At 35.7% G+C, this 16,768-nt stretch overlaps 1 protein-coding gene across 3 annotated transcripts in view; it reads right to left on the bottom strand.

Moving 5' to 3' along the window:
- Window positions 1-16,768, bottom strand: part of TBC1D32 (TBC1 domain family member 32) — a 197,016-nt gene that overhangs the window by 70,350 nt on the left and 109,898 nt on the right. For all 3 annotated transcript variants that reach the window (XM_027600953.1, XM_027600954.1, XM_027600955.1), the window contains 3 exons: window positions 2,946-3,068; window positions 1,818-1,926; window positions 921-1,014 (listed from right to left, as the gene is read on the bottom strand). In XM_027600953.1, coding sequence (XP_027456754.1) covers window positions 921-1,014; window positions 1,818-1,926; window positions 2,946-3,068 — 326 coding nt within the window. The remainder of the gene's footprint in view (window positions 1-920; window positions 1,015-1,817; window positions 1,927-2,945; window positions 3,069-16,768) is intronic.

Raw genomic sequence — 16,768 nt, 5'->3', positions numbered from 1 at the left:
TTTAACAATCACTCCATAAAATCTTAACCTATGTTAAATGAATCTTATACCTGCTATTTTTTTCCAGCACTTCAATAGTTTATTAAAGAAGATCGCACTGATAAAAGGTTTAACTTCTCAAATTAATGAGTAGTTTGATCATGTGTCTTCATATTTCATCTTAGAATTCTCTAAGAATGGTTTGAATTTTCATTGCTCTCACAATAAAGTCTTGAGCTACACTTGTCTTATGGCTGACCTTGGCATACCAGTTGTCTCACTTCTGGTCTCTCTTGCCCTCACATACCAAATCTCAGACATCCTGAACTACTCACAGTTCTCTGAATATAATTTGCTCCTTTCAAGCCTCTCTGCTGTTTTCCTTTGTCAAAAATGCTCTATTACCCAAAAATACATATTTCGTGCCTTGCTTTAAACATTGATTTTCTTTGGAAGGGTGTCCTGCATATATGCTATGGTTAGCAGGCTACACATTTGACTTTTTAGTTCCTAACACACTGCACTACCATACAATTATCTAATTACTTGTATGTATTCTCCAAAAGTTCATGAACTCATCTGAACTTTTATTATATTTATATAATTTATATTATATTTATATTTCAAATCTTGAGGACCCAGAACTTATGCATGGCATGCAGATACTAAAAAATATTACTCTGCTGAATAAAGTCCTATGTATCTAGAATTCATCAAAAATCATAACTCCTTTTTTTAAACCCAAAAGGTTCTGATAAGAATTATTCAACAGCATACAAATAATTCAGTAAGAAACTTACAAAGAAATAGGCATAAATGTATCTATATACACAAGCTGAATGAAAAATAGTATTAATCTCCCATAATACTACTTTATCTTTTTTCAAATTATAACCACAAAAGCACTAAAATAACATGGCAGTTGATGGTAAGTATCTTACCTTTTTTTAGATCAGCATTTCTTGTAACTTCTGACAGATAGCAGTTTGGTAAAGGATATGATGAAAACATTGGCCAAGGATATGGATCATCACCCTAAAAAGAAGACAAATGACTTCAGGAAGTAACATATATTGAATTTTAAGGCTTTCTGAAATACAAATTTAAACTGACTTTTGTTTCATAGATACTAGAGTTGTAGCCTAACTAACCAAAACCTATTTGACAATTACAATTCAATACTCCAAAGGATAATAACTGAAATGAAATGTAATAGAAATGACATTACACAAGTCCTGAAGACAAATATATGGTAACTTGTTCTAGCAACTAGGACTGATAATGGTAGCCTTACTATTTTTTTTTTCCATCAAAGAGAAATTATAGTCTTCGAAAGAAACCTGTATTTCCTATATTGAAATAGGAAACAAATTCAAAAAATCAAACTGTTTATCTTGTATTATCAATCATTTCTATCTCATCCTTCCCAGACTGACAGAGCAAAAATGTACTTAAAAAAAAAAAAGGCGCTTCAAGGGAAAGACAATGTCTATGAATATTGATGAAAGCAGTACTCAATATTGCTAATTAAATACAAAAAATATCTTCATCTAATAAAAATTAGGTATCATGAAAAACAAAGACATTGAAAGTAAACATCATAGACACAGAAAAATGACAACTTTTTAATGAAACTATAGCCTACTTGGCAACACAAACTAACACTTATGACCCCCTGTCACAAAGAATGCTATTTTCATTTTATTTTATTTTTTTATTTTTTATTGTTATGTTAATCACCATACATCATTAGCTTTTGATTGCTATTTTCATTTTAAAGTGTTTATTTGTATCCTACAGCTTTTCTATTGACAAATATTCCTCTTTACCCTACTCACCTTCTCCAGTACCCTTGGGGGCAAAATACGTTCCATGGGACCACCAATAAAATTCATTCTAACAAGAACATGATTTCTCTCTACCGATAAGCCATCAATTATGAAATCCCTGAAATATAAACATATCAATTTTGTTATCTTAATTGAATATGGTTTAATTCCAAAACCAACAGTGGAATGTAAAGAAAAAAGAAAATTTTCTATAGAAAAGTCTGGAAAAAGATTAACAATGTATCACTTAAAAAGGGCTAAATTCACTTTATCTTATAGTTTTTGTTAGAAAGCAAAGAACTGATGGAGATATAATTGATATAATCAGATAAATATTATGAAATAATATTTTCTTGTCAAATGTTACTGCATTTAAAGAAATGGAATTAAGACCTACATTATTTCCACAATGACTTTTTCACATTTTTAGTAAAGGTTCCCTTAGGTTCTAGACTCAGCACCTTAAATTCAAAATCTAAATGTTGCTTTTGAGCAGGTTCCACACTTCCTGCAGCTGTTAATACCATCCTTCTATATCAAATCTAGAGAATCCAGTAATGTGCCTGGTCTTCTATATTCTTCTAAATCCCAGCTAGAATGGAAGCACAATTTTTTTTAAATTACTGACATGAAAACAATACCAGATATTGAATGTGTATTCAAAATGTCAGCCAAATTAAAGTAATGACAAGTGTAGTAGAAAAAAATCATCAAGATATTACCATAATCTCGTTTTGCAATAAACGGAGCTTATGAATATGAATTAACATAATTAAGAGAATGAAGTAAAGAGTTACTACAAGGGACACAAAATCAAACATTTTGTTTAATGACTCTTCTTACACATGCAGCCTGAATTTAAAGGTGATACAACTTCATGGAACCATCAATAAAATCAGGTCTTAAACAAAAACTCAGAAAGGAGTACTGTTCAAGCTTTCCCCATGAACATCTATCACAATCTTTCTAATGGTGACATTTATATTTTAATTGCTTTTTACTCTGTTATTCAAATCTGTTGAATTCAGATAGGGGAAAACATGAAACTATATACACAAAATTACTGTCTTAACAGAGCATCTGTAAAGAAAACTATTGTTAATAATACTGTCTTAACAGTTTTGTTTTTGTTTTTACCTGTGGCTTTCAGAGGTCTCTAAGATATTTTCTTCTTGAGCATTTAGTAACATTTCAGATACTTGATACTGAGCCTCTAGTAGGAGAAGAGTGTCTAGATCACAGCATAGCACACTTAATAACCTATATAAACAGAAACAATAAAAACAGATTTTATAAAATATATTCTAAAAGTTTAGAAACTTTCTTGGTGTCTCAAAGTAATACCTACACATGGAAATACAAATTTTATGAGAAATATCAGTTACTTCAAATACATTTGTAATAATTTTGATTAGTAGTAGACTTCAAAAGTTTTTCTCTTTGGCATATTATTTAAAGACCATGGGCAATTTCTAATCCAGTTTTTCTAAAAAAATTATCTAAATCTAGGACTAGTAAGTTCTCACAACTAATTTAAAAATTATACAGGGAACATTAGCCACCACTTTTTATCAACAAATTGCCACCACTTTTTATCAACAATTAATTACATAAGAAATGACAGAATCATTTTGCTACCAATCCAGGAAATGCTCACTAGGTGAAATGTCAATGTCTGACTTTATAATTGTCAAATAAAGCTGAGAATACCAAAACACACTGATCTCTCTCTAAACATGCATGATTTCCACCTGTCTCTCAACATTGCTAAAAGAAAGATAAGTGGAAATCATGTGGCTCCCATTGTGATACAAGAGGACATTCATTGCACAATCTATGAAATATTCTTGCCAAGAAAACTGAACCTGAAACTAACCAACAATTACTACACATTACACTATCAGTTTACAGGAAATACAAAAATCAGAGAAATATGTTAAAAAAGATGACCATAAGGAGGAAAGAGTCAACCAAATCAATAATTTGGAAAATTCCACACATCATTATATATTATTTCTTCTGGGGAAAAAATATGAAAAACGGATAAGGTAATTTATAAATTAAAAGCAAATGTGAAGATTTTGTTGTGACTGTGATTCAAGCAAAAACTGTAAAATGCATTTTTGAGTTACACAGGAAAATATGGGATAGGTACTAGAGGAGATCAGGAAAATGGTGTTAAGTTAGCTGTAACAATGACAAAGTGGTAATGCTTTTTTTTTTTTATAAACAGGTCTTATATGTTAGAGATACATACTGAACTGTTCATAGGTAAAATGGCATATCTGGAATTTGCTTTAAGGTACTTAAGAAAAAAGTGTGTATGGGAGTGAGAGAGCTAAAACAAGATTGGAAAATACTGGTAATTGATAAAAACAAGGTACATGAACTTTCATTATATTATTGCTCTTTCTACTTTTTATATGTTCAAAAATTCTATGATAAAAAGGTATATAAAAAAGATAATGTGAAGGTAACAGCAGGGGCTAGGGTAGATTGAGTGGTTAGGGACAATTTCTCTGAAAGGTGGCATTTGAGGAAACAGGAGATCCAAGAAGAAACTAACCTTCTAATCACTCATTTCCTAATTTATCTTAGAGTTATAGTCAAACATGAGCATAAAGTCATACTTATAAGAATACTTATTGCTGAGTGGTCATAAGAGTAAATAAAAAATTTTAAGTGTCCACTCATAGAATGAAGTTCAAGTGTTTGGAGTAGATTTTATAGTGGTATACTATGCAGATATTAGAACAAAGCAGCTACATATGTTTAGATAAAGAATTATCTCCAAAGTACGTTAAGTGAAAAAGGAGAGGCACAAAGCATTGTATATAGCAGTAGCATTTGAACAAAAATGGAAAAGCATTTGAATATAAATAAATACATATTTGAGTCTTTTTTGTTTTGGGGTTATTTAAAAAAGATTTATTTATTTTGAGAGAGCAAAAGAGCATGTGCACACAAGCAGAGGGAAGGGCAAGGGGAGAGGGAGAGAGAGAAAATCTTAAATGTGGAGCTGATGTGTGGCTCAATCCCATGGCCCTGAGATGGACCTGAGCCAAAATCAAGAGTCAGACGCTTAACTGACTGAGTCACGTAGGTGCCCCTAAATACGTATATGTTTTTACACAGAATCTCTCTCCAAGGACAAAACAACTGGTAAGAATTGTTAGCTTTGGGGATGGGGAGGAGATCTGAGGGACTGGAGAGGAACATACTTCTCACTGAATGTCTTTTATAGTTTTTGAATTTTGGTGCAATTGCATGCTTTACCTATTCAATAGCATCCATAGAGAGAAAAAATGTTTGGCAGATGCTTTTAAGAGTCAAAAATGGCAAGAGGAGTTAAAATCGTGGAGTAGTAGGAAGACGTTATGTTTCCCTCATCCCTTGAACACAGCTAGATAATTATCAAATCATTCTGAACACCCAGGAAATTGATCTGAGGACTGAGAGAACAGACTGCACAACTAGAAGAAGAAAAGAGGCCACATCATGGAAGGTAGGAGGTGTGGTGATGTGATTTGGGGAAGAAAAGAATTGTGGGTGCTGCAGAGAGGAGGGAGCCCTGATCATGGAGAGATGAGAGGAGAGAAAAAAAAGAGAGAGAGAGGCAGAGAGAAAGCACACAGGGGATTACACAAAAACACTTCCCCAAAAACACTGAGTGCAAAAATAAGAGGGGCTGATTATCCCAAGTTTTTATAAACAGTGCAGCTTCTGAAGTCTTAGAAATCCACACCACTGCCAGGATAAACCTGGGGGGCATAGCAGTGCTCTTGTAGAGAAGGAGGGCAGAGGCCCTGGAGCTGATGGCATGCTCTGAGGATCCCCTGGGTCATGATGGAAGAGAGTTCCCCATCTTGGAGTGCATTTGGGAGAGGTGTCTCCTGTCTATCAGGAGACAAAACAGCCTCAGGTGCTACTGAGCTGCCCTGTTCGTTAGCATATGAGCAGAGATGTCTGCTGAGGGCAGCTAATCTGGATGTGGGCTTTTTGCCACACTTTAGCATAAACTCCAAACTCCTGAACTATCATTTACCATAAACTCCAAACTCCTGAACTATCATGCAACTGCTTTTCTGGGACAAACCAGTACTAGCCACAGCTCAGTGAGACCCTCCCCCAGAGGATCAGTGCCAGGTCTCAAAAATTTGGAGTTTTAAAACCCAGCTGCAAGCCTGAGATAAAACACAAGAGCACTAGGCCACCGGTAGGCAGATGGCTTGGTCACAGACAGCGTGAAGGCAGGAATCTCACGGAAGCCAGGGACACCAGAGGGGAGATTGTTTGTTCTTCTGTGAGGGCTTCCTGAACAGCGATGGGTGTGAACTCCTCTGTCCATGAACAAGAGCAGGCTGATACCATTTTCACCCCTCCTATCAGCACAGAAGGACTTTAGCAAGAGGCACAGTACACACAGTGGAGGCTTGAGTAGCTTACACCACACCCTGCCCCCTGTGCTCTGCAAGTCCCTTTTTAATAGGGCAAGTGTGATTGAGAGCCAGAGCAGCAGCAGGGCCCTCCCCCAGACCAGCACAAACCCCGTGCATGCACCAGGTCTACTGATCATAGGCCACTGCAAAGCTTCAGCTCTAGTGAAATTAGGAACAGGAACAGCTTTCCTAACACACAAAACACAGACATAGACAAAATGCCAAGATGGAGGAATTCATCCCAAAAAAAAGAACAAGAAGAGGTCATGGGCAGGGAGCCAATCAAAACAGATATAAGTAATATACCTGAACCAGAATTTAAAACAACAACCATAAGGATACTAGCTGGACTTGAGGAAAACATAGAAGAAACCAGAGAGACCCTTACCACAAAGATAAAAGACCTAAAAACTAGTCAGGCTGAAATAAAAAATGCTATAACCAAGATGCAACAGACTGTATGTAATGAACACAAAGATGGAAGAAGCAGAAGAATGAATAAGTGATATAGAAGATAAAATTATGGAAAATAATGAACCTGAAAAGAAAAGGTAAAGAAAAATTTTGGATCACAAATACAGACTTAGGGAACTCAGTGGCTCCATAAAGCATAATAACATACATATCATAGGAACCCCAGAAGAACAAGAGAAGGAAAAAGGGGCAGAAGGTTTATTTGAGCAAATTATAGCTGAAAACTACCCTAATCTGGGGAAAAGAAACAGACATCCAAATCAAGGAGGCATAAACAATTCCAATCAAAATCAACAAAAGCCTGCCAACACCAAGATATATTGTAGCAAAATTTGCAAAATACATAGATAAGGAAAGAATGTTGAAAGCAGCAAGGGAAGACAAATCAGGTTAGCAGCAGATCACTCCACAGAAACCTCGCAGGCCAGAAGAAAGTGGCATGATATATTCAGTTTGCTGAATGGGAAAAATCTGCAGCAAGAATATTTTATCCAGCAAGGCTGTCATTCAGAATTAAAGGAGAGACAGAGTTTCCCAGACAAGCAAAAACTAAAGGAGCTCGTGAACACAAAACCAGCCCTACAAAAAATACCGAAGGGAATTCTTTGACAGGGAAAGAAAAACCAAAAGCAACAAAGGCCAGAAAGGAACAGAGAAAATCTCCAGAAACAATGACTTTACAGGCAATACAATGGCATGAAATGCATATCTATCAATAATCTGAATACTCTGAATGTAAATGTAATAAATGCTCCCATCAAAAGACACAGCATATCAGGATGGATTAAAAAAAAAAAAAAAAAGATCCATCTGCATGCTGCCTACAAGAGACCCATTTTAGAGCTAAAGACACCTCCAGGTTGAAAGTGACGGAATGGAGAACAAATAGAACAAAATACAAAAATAGCAAAAATAGAACAAATACTGCTGGGGAGGGATAGAAATTGAGAAAAAAATGTCATGGCTGCCCATTACAGGCAAAACATAGCAAAATAACTCCTCCCCTCCCCCCTGCCAAGAATAAATTCCTGAGTAAAAACAACAAATTTCTCAAAATTTAGGGATATAACATACATGGAAAACCTTATTCTCTGTTTCCAACAGTGGAAAAAGAATACATAAGACAGCACCAGGAGTATCCCTGGTCCTACTATGTTTCTTAGTAGAAGGAAGAAGGTGGAACAAGGAGTCAGAAAAATCACTTATTAACTATTAGTTATAGAGATAATTATTAATAACAAAACCACCTCCATAGTAAGATAGGTGGGGACAGCACAAAAAAGGGACACTCACACACCCAAAACTTAGGCCTATAGAAAAATTCCAGGTAACTGGAAATATAACCCTGCTTTTTCTTCAACATGAACCTTCTACAAACAGCTAATAATGAAATACTTCATCTCTCTCCAAAAAGAAATACCATGAGATACATACAAAGGTGCTCCAAGAAAAAGGAGGATAGATATTGTTAGAAAAATAAGAAGGATCAACTAAATAATAAGGCTTTCAGTTATGAAGGTATAGGGAAACCTAGTGACCTTTCTGCTTTCTCTAGGCTACTAAATAATCAATAGGAAATGAAACTGACCCTCAGTGTCCTCTGGTTTATGTTGGAAAGAAGGGGTCTATAGGATCTAAATGTACCATGAGATGGTCCAAGGTGAACTGGAGCAACTCTGAGAGCAAATACACGCCAGACAGAATTCTCCTCATTAGAGAATGAGTAAATAGAAACTTTAACAAATGATGTAGAACTTTTAAGATCTACAAGTACTAGGAATAATGTAAAGCTTAGCAAATTTGGCCCAGCAATAAATTAAAAGAATAGCAGACTGTGACCAAGTACAGTTCCTTCCAGGAAGAAAAGAATAGTTTAATATTAAAACATCTCCTGATGTAATTCATAACATCAATATGTAATAGAAAAGAACCATATAATCATCTGACCAGATGCTTAAAAGCTACTCAAGATTCAACATCCACACTCTATTCCCTGCCCTCCAAGAAATTTTAAGTAAATTAAAGAAAGGTTACTTCTTTAATTTGATTTAAAAAACAAATTTATCTCAGTGCAAGAGCTAAAAGCATAAACAGGAAATGCATTCCCATTAAGGTCATGAGGAAGGCAAAATTGCCTATTATTATTTAACATCTTCTAGAAGTTTAAACCAAATGCAAAGACAGATGAAAATAAAAAAAACAATCTGAAAGGAAATAAGGTTCATTATTAGAAGACAATGAAACTGTTTAGTTGGAAACCACTCCTCCATGACATAAAATTCAATTTACTTAATTCTAAGAAATACTGGTTGAATATCTACTAAGTCCCAACCACTGTTGGAAGCGCCCAGGATACATCACTGAACACAAAGGCACAAAAATCCCAGTCCTTATGGAATGCAAAATACTAGAGGAGGGGAAGACAATATAAAGAGTTAAACAAAACACAGCATGGATACAACTAAAGGAGGAAAGTGAATAGAGTTTTAACAAGGGGGTAATAGGGATGGATAACTGTAATTTTAAATAAGGTGGTTAGGAAAGACCTTACGGAGAAGGTGACACACTTCAGTAAAGACCTGTAAGAAATGAGGAACCAAGCCATGGACCTATCAGAGTGAAAAGTGTCCCTGGCAGAACAAACAGCTTGAAAAAAGGACCTAAGGCGGGAGCATTTCTGGCATGTTTGAAGAGTGAGGTGCCAAGTATAACTGAAGAGGGAAAAGTATTAGGAGATGAGGTCAAAGTAATATTAGGGGTCCAGAACACACGGGACTCTCTAAGGCCATTGTAATAACTCCAGATTTTTCTCTGATGACATGAGAAACCACTGGAGTATGGTTTTACCCTGAAAAGAGAAACCTTGTGAGTATAGAATTGACATGATCTGGTTTGTTTTTAAATGGGATCACTCTAGCTACTGTATACAAAATAGGCTGAAATTAGGCAGGGACCCAAAGAGATACACCAATTTTAAAAGCTATAGCAATAGGCTTATAGCAATAAGATTAGATAATGACTTAAAAAGGGTTTTGTTAGTAAAGAATCTATTAAACAGAAGAATAGCTCTGTGGTGAACAGACTCTTGGGGTGGTCCCTACCCTCCTGGTACTCATGATTCCCTTGAGTGTAGGCAGGGGACCTTTGACTTGCCTCTAATCAGAGAATGTTAAAGGTGAGAGAACAGATATGATTATATGATTATATTACATAAGAGTTTGTGTCCTTCTTCCTGGAATCTCTCTCCTTTGATAGCTTTGAAGAAGCAAGCAGCCATGTTGGGGAAAAACATGCAGCAAGGAATTGCAATTGGTCTCTAGGAGTTGAGGGCAGCCTTCAACAGACAACCTGCAGAGGCCTCTAGCATCTAGGCAGCAAGAAAACAAGACCCTTGGTCTTAAGACCATGAGGAACTAAATTCCACCAACAATCTGTGTCAGTTTGAAAACAGAACCTTCCCTAATTGAGCTTCACATGAGACCACAGCCCCAGTTGACACCTTGATTGTAGCCTTACGAGACTATAGACAGAGGACCCAGCTAAAGGTGTACCTCGACAGAAACTGGGATAATAAACGTGTGTTGTTTCTGGGGTGCCTGGGTGCTTGCTCTCAGTCGTTAAGCATCTACCTTCGGCTCAGGTCAAGATCCCAGGGTCCTGGGATCGAGCCCCGCATCGGGCTCCCTGCTCCACGGGAAGCCTGCTTCTGCCCCTCCCACTGCCCCTGCTTGTGGTCCTGCTCTCACTGTCTCTCTTCTCTGTCAAAATAAATAAATAAAATCTTTTAAATAAATAAATAAATAAATGTGCGTTGTTTCAAGCCACAAAGTTTCTGGTAATACATTATAGAAAAATAGAAAAAAACTCCAAGACTTATATCTAAGCAACTAAAAGTATGATGTGCCGTTTGGTTGATATGGAGAAAATAACTAGAAATAAGAGGAAAAAAATTATGTGTGTGTGTGTATGAGATATATGAATATGAGAATTATGAGGGTAACCAGTAACAAAATACAAAAAATAATCTACATATAACATACTAGTAGTAACATACCAGTAAGAACCAATTAAAACATTACCATGGGAAAAGAAATTGTGTTAACAATAGCAAAAATAATAACACAGAAGATACTAATAAGAAATGCATAGGTCCTATATGTAGAGAGCCAAAATATGTCACTAAATAATGTAAAAATTTTCACTAGACATAGCACCTATCTGGATTAGAATATTAAATATCATAAAGATGTGTATTCAATTCAGTTATGAAGTTAGTTTAAATGTACATTATGCAATAACTTAAATATTAAGCTTTTTATAAGAGTTCAACAAAATACCTCCACTAATAATCTAAAAGAAACATTTTTAAAAGAGAATAATGAAATGAATGAATAATTTGTATATACATTAAATCTCATAGACTATCAGATGTTTACCATGTTCTACATTTGGGAGAGGCATAACATATTTAGTCTCACAACTCTGTGAGGAACTTTGTCACTCTCTCCACTTCCATATGAGGAAATAGAAGCATGGGGAGGTTAAAAATCTTATCTAAGATTACTCTGGCAATGTGATTCAAGAGTCCATGTTCTTAACCACAGACTGATATTTCCACATACTGTAGTACATAGAGAGGAATATAATATTAGTCTACAAATATTAAATTCACAAAAGATATAGAAAACCTCTTTGGAAAAAAACATATTAATGAGAGTAACTAAAGAACACTTAAACTAAACAGAGATATATACCATGTTAACAGACTGGAAAACTCAGTATTATAAAGATGTCAATTAACTCACTATTGATCTATAGATTCATTCCAATGATAATTAAAATCCCAGTGGGCTGATTTGTGTGACAAACTGAATGTAAAACTTATATGGAGGGGCGCCTGGGTGGCTCAGTCAGTTAAGTGCCCAACTCTTGGTTTCGGCTCAGGTCATGATCTCAGGTTATAAGATCGAGCCCTGCACTGGGCTCTGTGCTCAGGGCAGAGTCTGCTTGAGATTCTTTCCCTCCACCTCTGCCCCTCCTCCCACTCACTCTTGCGTTCTCTCTCTCTAAAATAAATAAATAGAATCTTAAAAAAAATTATATGGAAAGAAAAAAAGTAAAAGTAGCCAAGATATTTTTGAAAAATAAATGGAAAGAATTCCTCTATCAGTTATTGTAATTTATTACAAAACTATACTAATTAAAACAATGTGATATTTGTACAAGAATGAAAAAAATCCAATTGCCCACAATAGGAAATTCAGAAACAGATACCTGTTTTGCAACACAATGAAAAATTATGCATGTATGTATACAAATAAATATGTAGCTGACATTTCACATGTAATAGAGTTGTTTATAATAGCCCAAAGTGAAAAGCAAAAATGTCCACCACCAGCATAATATATAAACAAAACACAATATATTCATACAATGGATTATGCAGCAATGAAAATAAATTAACTGAAATACATGCAACATTAATCTTAGAAACAATGCTACAGAGAAAAGGTCAGAAATGATAGAATATACAGTCTATACTACCATTAATATACAGCTCCAAAAGCAGCAAAATTAAAATATATTGTTTAGGAATACTTGCCTATATAGAAAAAATATAAAGTAAACCAAAGAAGTAAATTTAGCCATGAAAGTCAGAATAATGGTTACCATTAGGGAGAATGAAAGGACTCATGATCAAACAAAATGCACAGTGCTAGTAAATTCTCTTAAACATGTTTACTCAATGGGGATTATGTGGACATTTATTTTACAACAATTTGTTAAGTTATAGGTTTATATTTTATGTAATATTTATATTTTTAAAATTTCAGAGAAAACTTAAGTATTATGCTGGGTGAGTAATGGAAAAAGTAAGTCATTACATCCATAAGAAGTATAAACATGAATGTAACAAATAAATCCAGAACACTAATAAAAACGCATATTCCAATAATTATGCAAAAAGATTCTTATAAGACTCAGTAACAACTAATACCATTCACTACTCAATTATGTAATCATCTAATGAACAGATCTTAATGGCTCATTAATTATAAGCTAGCAGTCAGACTAAATATGGAAGGAAAAGCCTAAGTAAGACAATCTTTTTAGCCTAATGATAATATTAAAGCTAAGTTTACAAAGTGAATAGTGTACAGATTATTTTATATCCACTAACCTAGAAAAATGATCAGAAAATCTCAAAATGTAAATATGAGTAGGTGTATAAGCAACAAACTGTTAAGTTTAATTTTTGTTGGTCCTAATCCCAATTTCCAGAAGTTATGAAAAAAATCTCATTTCACATATAAAACAAGATGGTTATATCCAGAAGCATTCCAAAGAAAGTCAGCAATTAGTCAAAATAAATCCAAATTCACAGGTAAACTGGATAAAAGTTTTAGTGGTATATTTCCAGATTTTTTTACGAACAAAGTATTAAAAACAATTTAAAGTAATAAGTTTATGTAAAAATATCAACAGTAAGTACCACGGGCAAATTTCACAATACAAGATTTACACAAGGTCTCCTATGATTTCAGGGTAAATCCATGTTCTCTTTGTTAAATAAATATTCTTGTCTGATGAACATAATCTCCAGCTCCAGCCATCAGGGCTACTTGGTTCATAAGCCCATGTGAGTAAGCCACTAGGGTAGCTATGGAAAGAAGCTGACCCATCAACAAAAGAGATTATTTTACCTCCTTTATAGAAGGAGAGATCCCATTCAAGAACACTGACATGAGTCAAAAATATCTTAGTCTGGGTATATTCTCAGAGGACCATCTATATACCTCTTCTACCAATCTTCTTAAACCAGTCTTCCAATCTTTTTTTACTCTGAGCCCCTGATCATCCAGGACAGCATTTAGGCATGTTCTATAAGTTTATAAATCAATATCTGAAGTCATATCTCCTAGACAAAATGACTAAGTAGACATGCTACTTCAAAATTTTCCCTCTGAAAAGCTATGAAGCTATAGTAGCCCAATTCTAACAGGTAGTAACATATCATGCAGAAACAGATTTAGTTTTTTCTTCTTCCCGGGTCACCCAGTTAGAGAAACTTCCCAGGAGCCATAGGTAGTCTCGTGAATGTGTGCACCACATGTTCATACAATTTACTTATGTTCTCAGGGCCAGTTAATCTTCTTATAAATACTACTTGCACATGGTAATGGAGTTATATGCATATAAAACTTTGTTTTGGAAAATAACATAATATCCAATACCTAAAAAAATACCATATATTGCCTGGTGATTCAGAGTATCTTGTAAGATAGCACTTCAATATTGCAAGGTATTGTGCCCCACATGATACCATACTGAGTTTTCAACATGCCATTCCACCACTATCTAAGATTAGCTACTTCAGGGGCGCCTGGGTGGCTTCGTTGTTAAGCATCTGCCTTCAGCTCAGGTCATGATCCCGGGGTCCTGGGATCGAGCCCCGCATCAGGCTCCCTGCTCAGTGGGAAGCCTGCTTCTCCCTCTCCATTCCCCCTGCTTGTGTTCCCTCTCTCACTGTGTCTCTCTCTGTCAAATAAATAAATAAAATCTTTAAAAATAAAAAAAAAATAAGATTAGCTACTTCAGGGAGGAAAGGTTACATTATAAAACTAGTGAATATTGTGGATGTTAGCTCAATGCTTTTTTTGTTGTTAAATTAGTTTCTTGGTCAGAAGTGGTGTTTATGGATACCATGACCTTCAGTAAGTACAGAGTTGGTAAGATCATCTTTGGTAGAGAACCATGGATGTCAAATTTCATAGGAGGTATAAGAAGACATTTAATGTTATTAGCCTGCCACCAAATAGATAGCTGGTTGGTATCTCCAGATTATGTGCTATATTTTGAGTCCTCTTTTGCAATTTGGGCACTCAGTGGTACCTAGCTAGATCATCTGTGATGAGAGAATTCATGTCATTCAAATCATGGATAATTCCCTATGTAAGTTTAGCTATTGTGCTACATTAAGTCATGGCATCTATAAAACAACACTTTTGACCAGGAAACTAACAAAAGAAGCATTGAGCAAACATCCACAATATCCACTAGTTTTATAGTGTATCCTTCCCTCCCTGAAGTAGCTAATCTTAGATAGTAGTATAATGGCATGTCGAAAACTCAGTATGGCCTCATGTAGTACATAATACCTTGTAATACTGAAGTGCTGTCCTACAAGATACTCTGAACTACCACCAACCAATATATGGTGTTGTTTCAGAACTGTAATATGGGTCTAGGAGCTAAAGGGTAGAAGTAGAAATGATCATTTTCTTTGGTTTTCTCACCCCTCAACTTTGTAGCATGCAGCATGGGGGTGGAGGACTATAGTTTTGAGATATTATTCCAAAAAAGAATACTTCTATACTTCTACCACAACATTCCTCTAACCTTTTGAGGCTCCTCAAAACCCTGGAACAATAAGCAAAATAAAGTAACTTTGTAGACTAGAGGGATTGACCATGATCATAAAAACAAATAAACTAACAAACAAAAAAACCCTACTATTGTTCAATAGAGACACAGAAAATCAAGCGTAGTGTCCACGGAATACTCTGTAGTACCTCCTAATATTGCCATATCTAGGAATAAAAGTTAAGGAAGATTAATGTGGCTCAATACAGTTAAGACCACTAAGGACTCAAGAACCACAAGGAAGCTCTGGGTTGCCCTACTAGATTAAAAAACCCTAAGCTCAGGCTGGTTGGGTATCAAGGGAAAACAGAATGAAGTAATTGGGTAAAGAAGGTATAAATATCAACTAGAGCCTCATATCCACTTGTAGAAATGAGGACTACAGTAGCTAACCATATTTTCAACCTTGCTCTGGTTTAAGCAAGCACTTAGGTATTAACCAATTTCCTTTTTTTGATTTCTTTTACCTCCTATTTTACATAGGATGTTGATTTGTAATTTAGTCTATAGGCTAAAGGATATAAGTAAGTGACTGTAAATGAACAAAGAATGAAAATCACCTAGAAATTTATGCTAACATTGAAGAGACTCTAGATCTCCCTGTCAGGGAAGAGGGTAAGGGCACTTTTGTTTGTGAGAGGGAAATTATTTTGTGCTAGTGAAAGAACGTTTGTTGCTATCATTGTTGTCTGGAGCTTTAATGCTCTAAGGTTTGAATGACTCAAAATATTTAAAGTGATCAGACTCATATCTGGCACACAGTAAGCAATGCTGTAAATATCTGACATTGTTATATTTTACAGGAACATCTCGAGATATATTACTGCTAGATATACAGGGAAAAGCAAGCAAATGGAAAAAAGATGTCTTATTAATACTAAGAAAAATAAATTTGGGGAGGAAAGGAATAATAAAATAAAGGAGAGATAAGAGGAATAGGAAAGGAATAATAGAATAATAGCTCTTGAATTGGCAGAGAGTAACAGTTAACCCTCTTCAGCACAATACCCTTTTCTCTCAGCTGCAGTAACTGCCTCTGACTCATGATTTCCAGAAGGTAAAACCTCCAGTGTTCTGCCAAAAAAGGGAAAGAATGGATAGGAGTAGAAAGAACGTGAGGGCATACCTGAATCTTTTCATTTCAACTCTGTTCGTGAAAGTCTTAGACTTTCGCCTAGTCCTCTACTTCCATCCATGTCCATGTTGGTGCCTCTGGGTCCTAGTACTTCTAAAATGTGACACAAAAAGTTGCTTCTGGGCCTCCCCTTGTCACCTTGGGTTTTAGCTTTTCCGGCCTACTCAATCATTTACAACTATCAATTTGTTTTGTAACTCCTCCAGTTATATTATGGAAGGTTCCATCCCTTCAGGCGACTGTAGGGCGCCTGGGTGGCTCAGTTGGTTGAGCGACTGCCTTCGGCTCAGGTCATGATCCTGGAGTCCTGGGATCGAGTCCCACATCGGGCTCCCTGCTCGGCGGGGAGTCTGCTTCTCCCTCTGACCCTCCCCCCTCATGCTCTATCTTTATTAGCAGGAACACAAGCAGGGGGAGTGAGAGAAGGAGAAGCAGGCTTCCCGCTGAGCAGGGAGCCCGATGCGGGGCTCCATCCCAGGACCCTGAGA

Source organism: Zalophus californianus, chromosome 7 (assembly GCF_009762305.2).
Source record: "Zalophus californianus isolate mZalCal1 chromosome 7, mZalCal1.pri.v2, whole genome shotgun sequence".
Lineage (NCBI taxonomy): Eukaryota > Metazoa > Chordata > Mammalia > Carnivora > Otariidae > Zalophus > Zalophus californianus.
The sequence above is the reverse complement of the archived record's forward strand: the minus strand, read 5'-3'. Positions and strand labels throughout refer to the sequence as shown.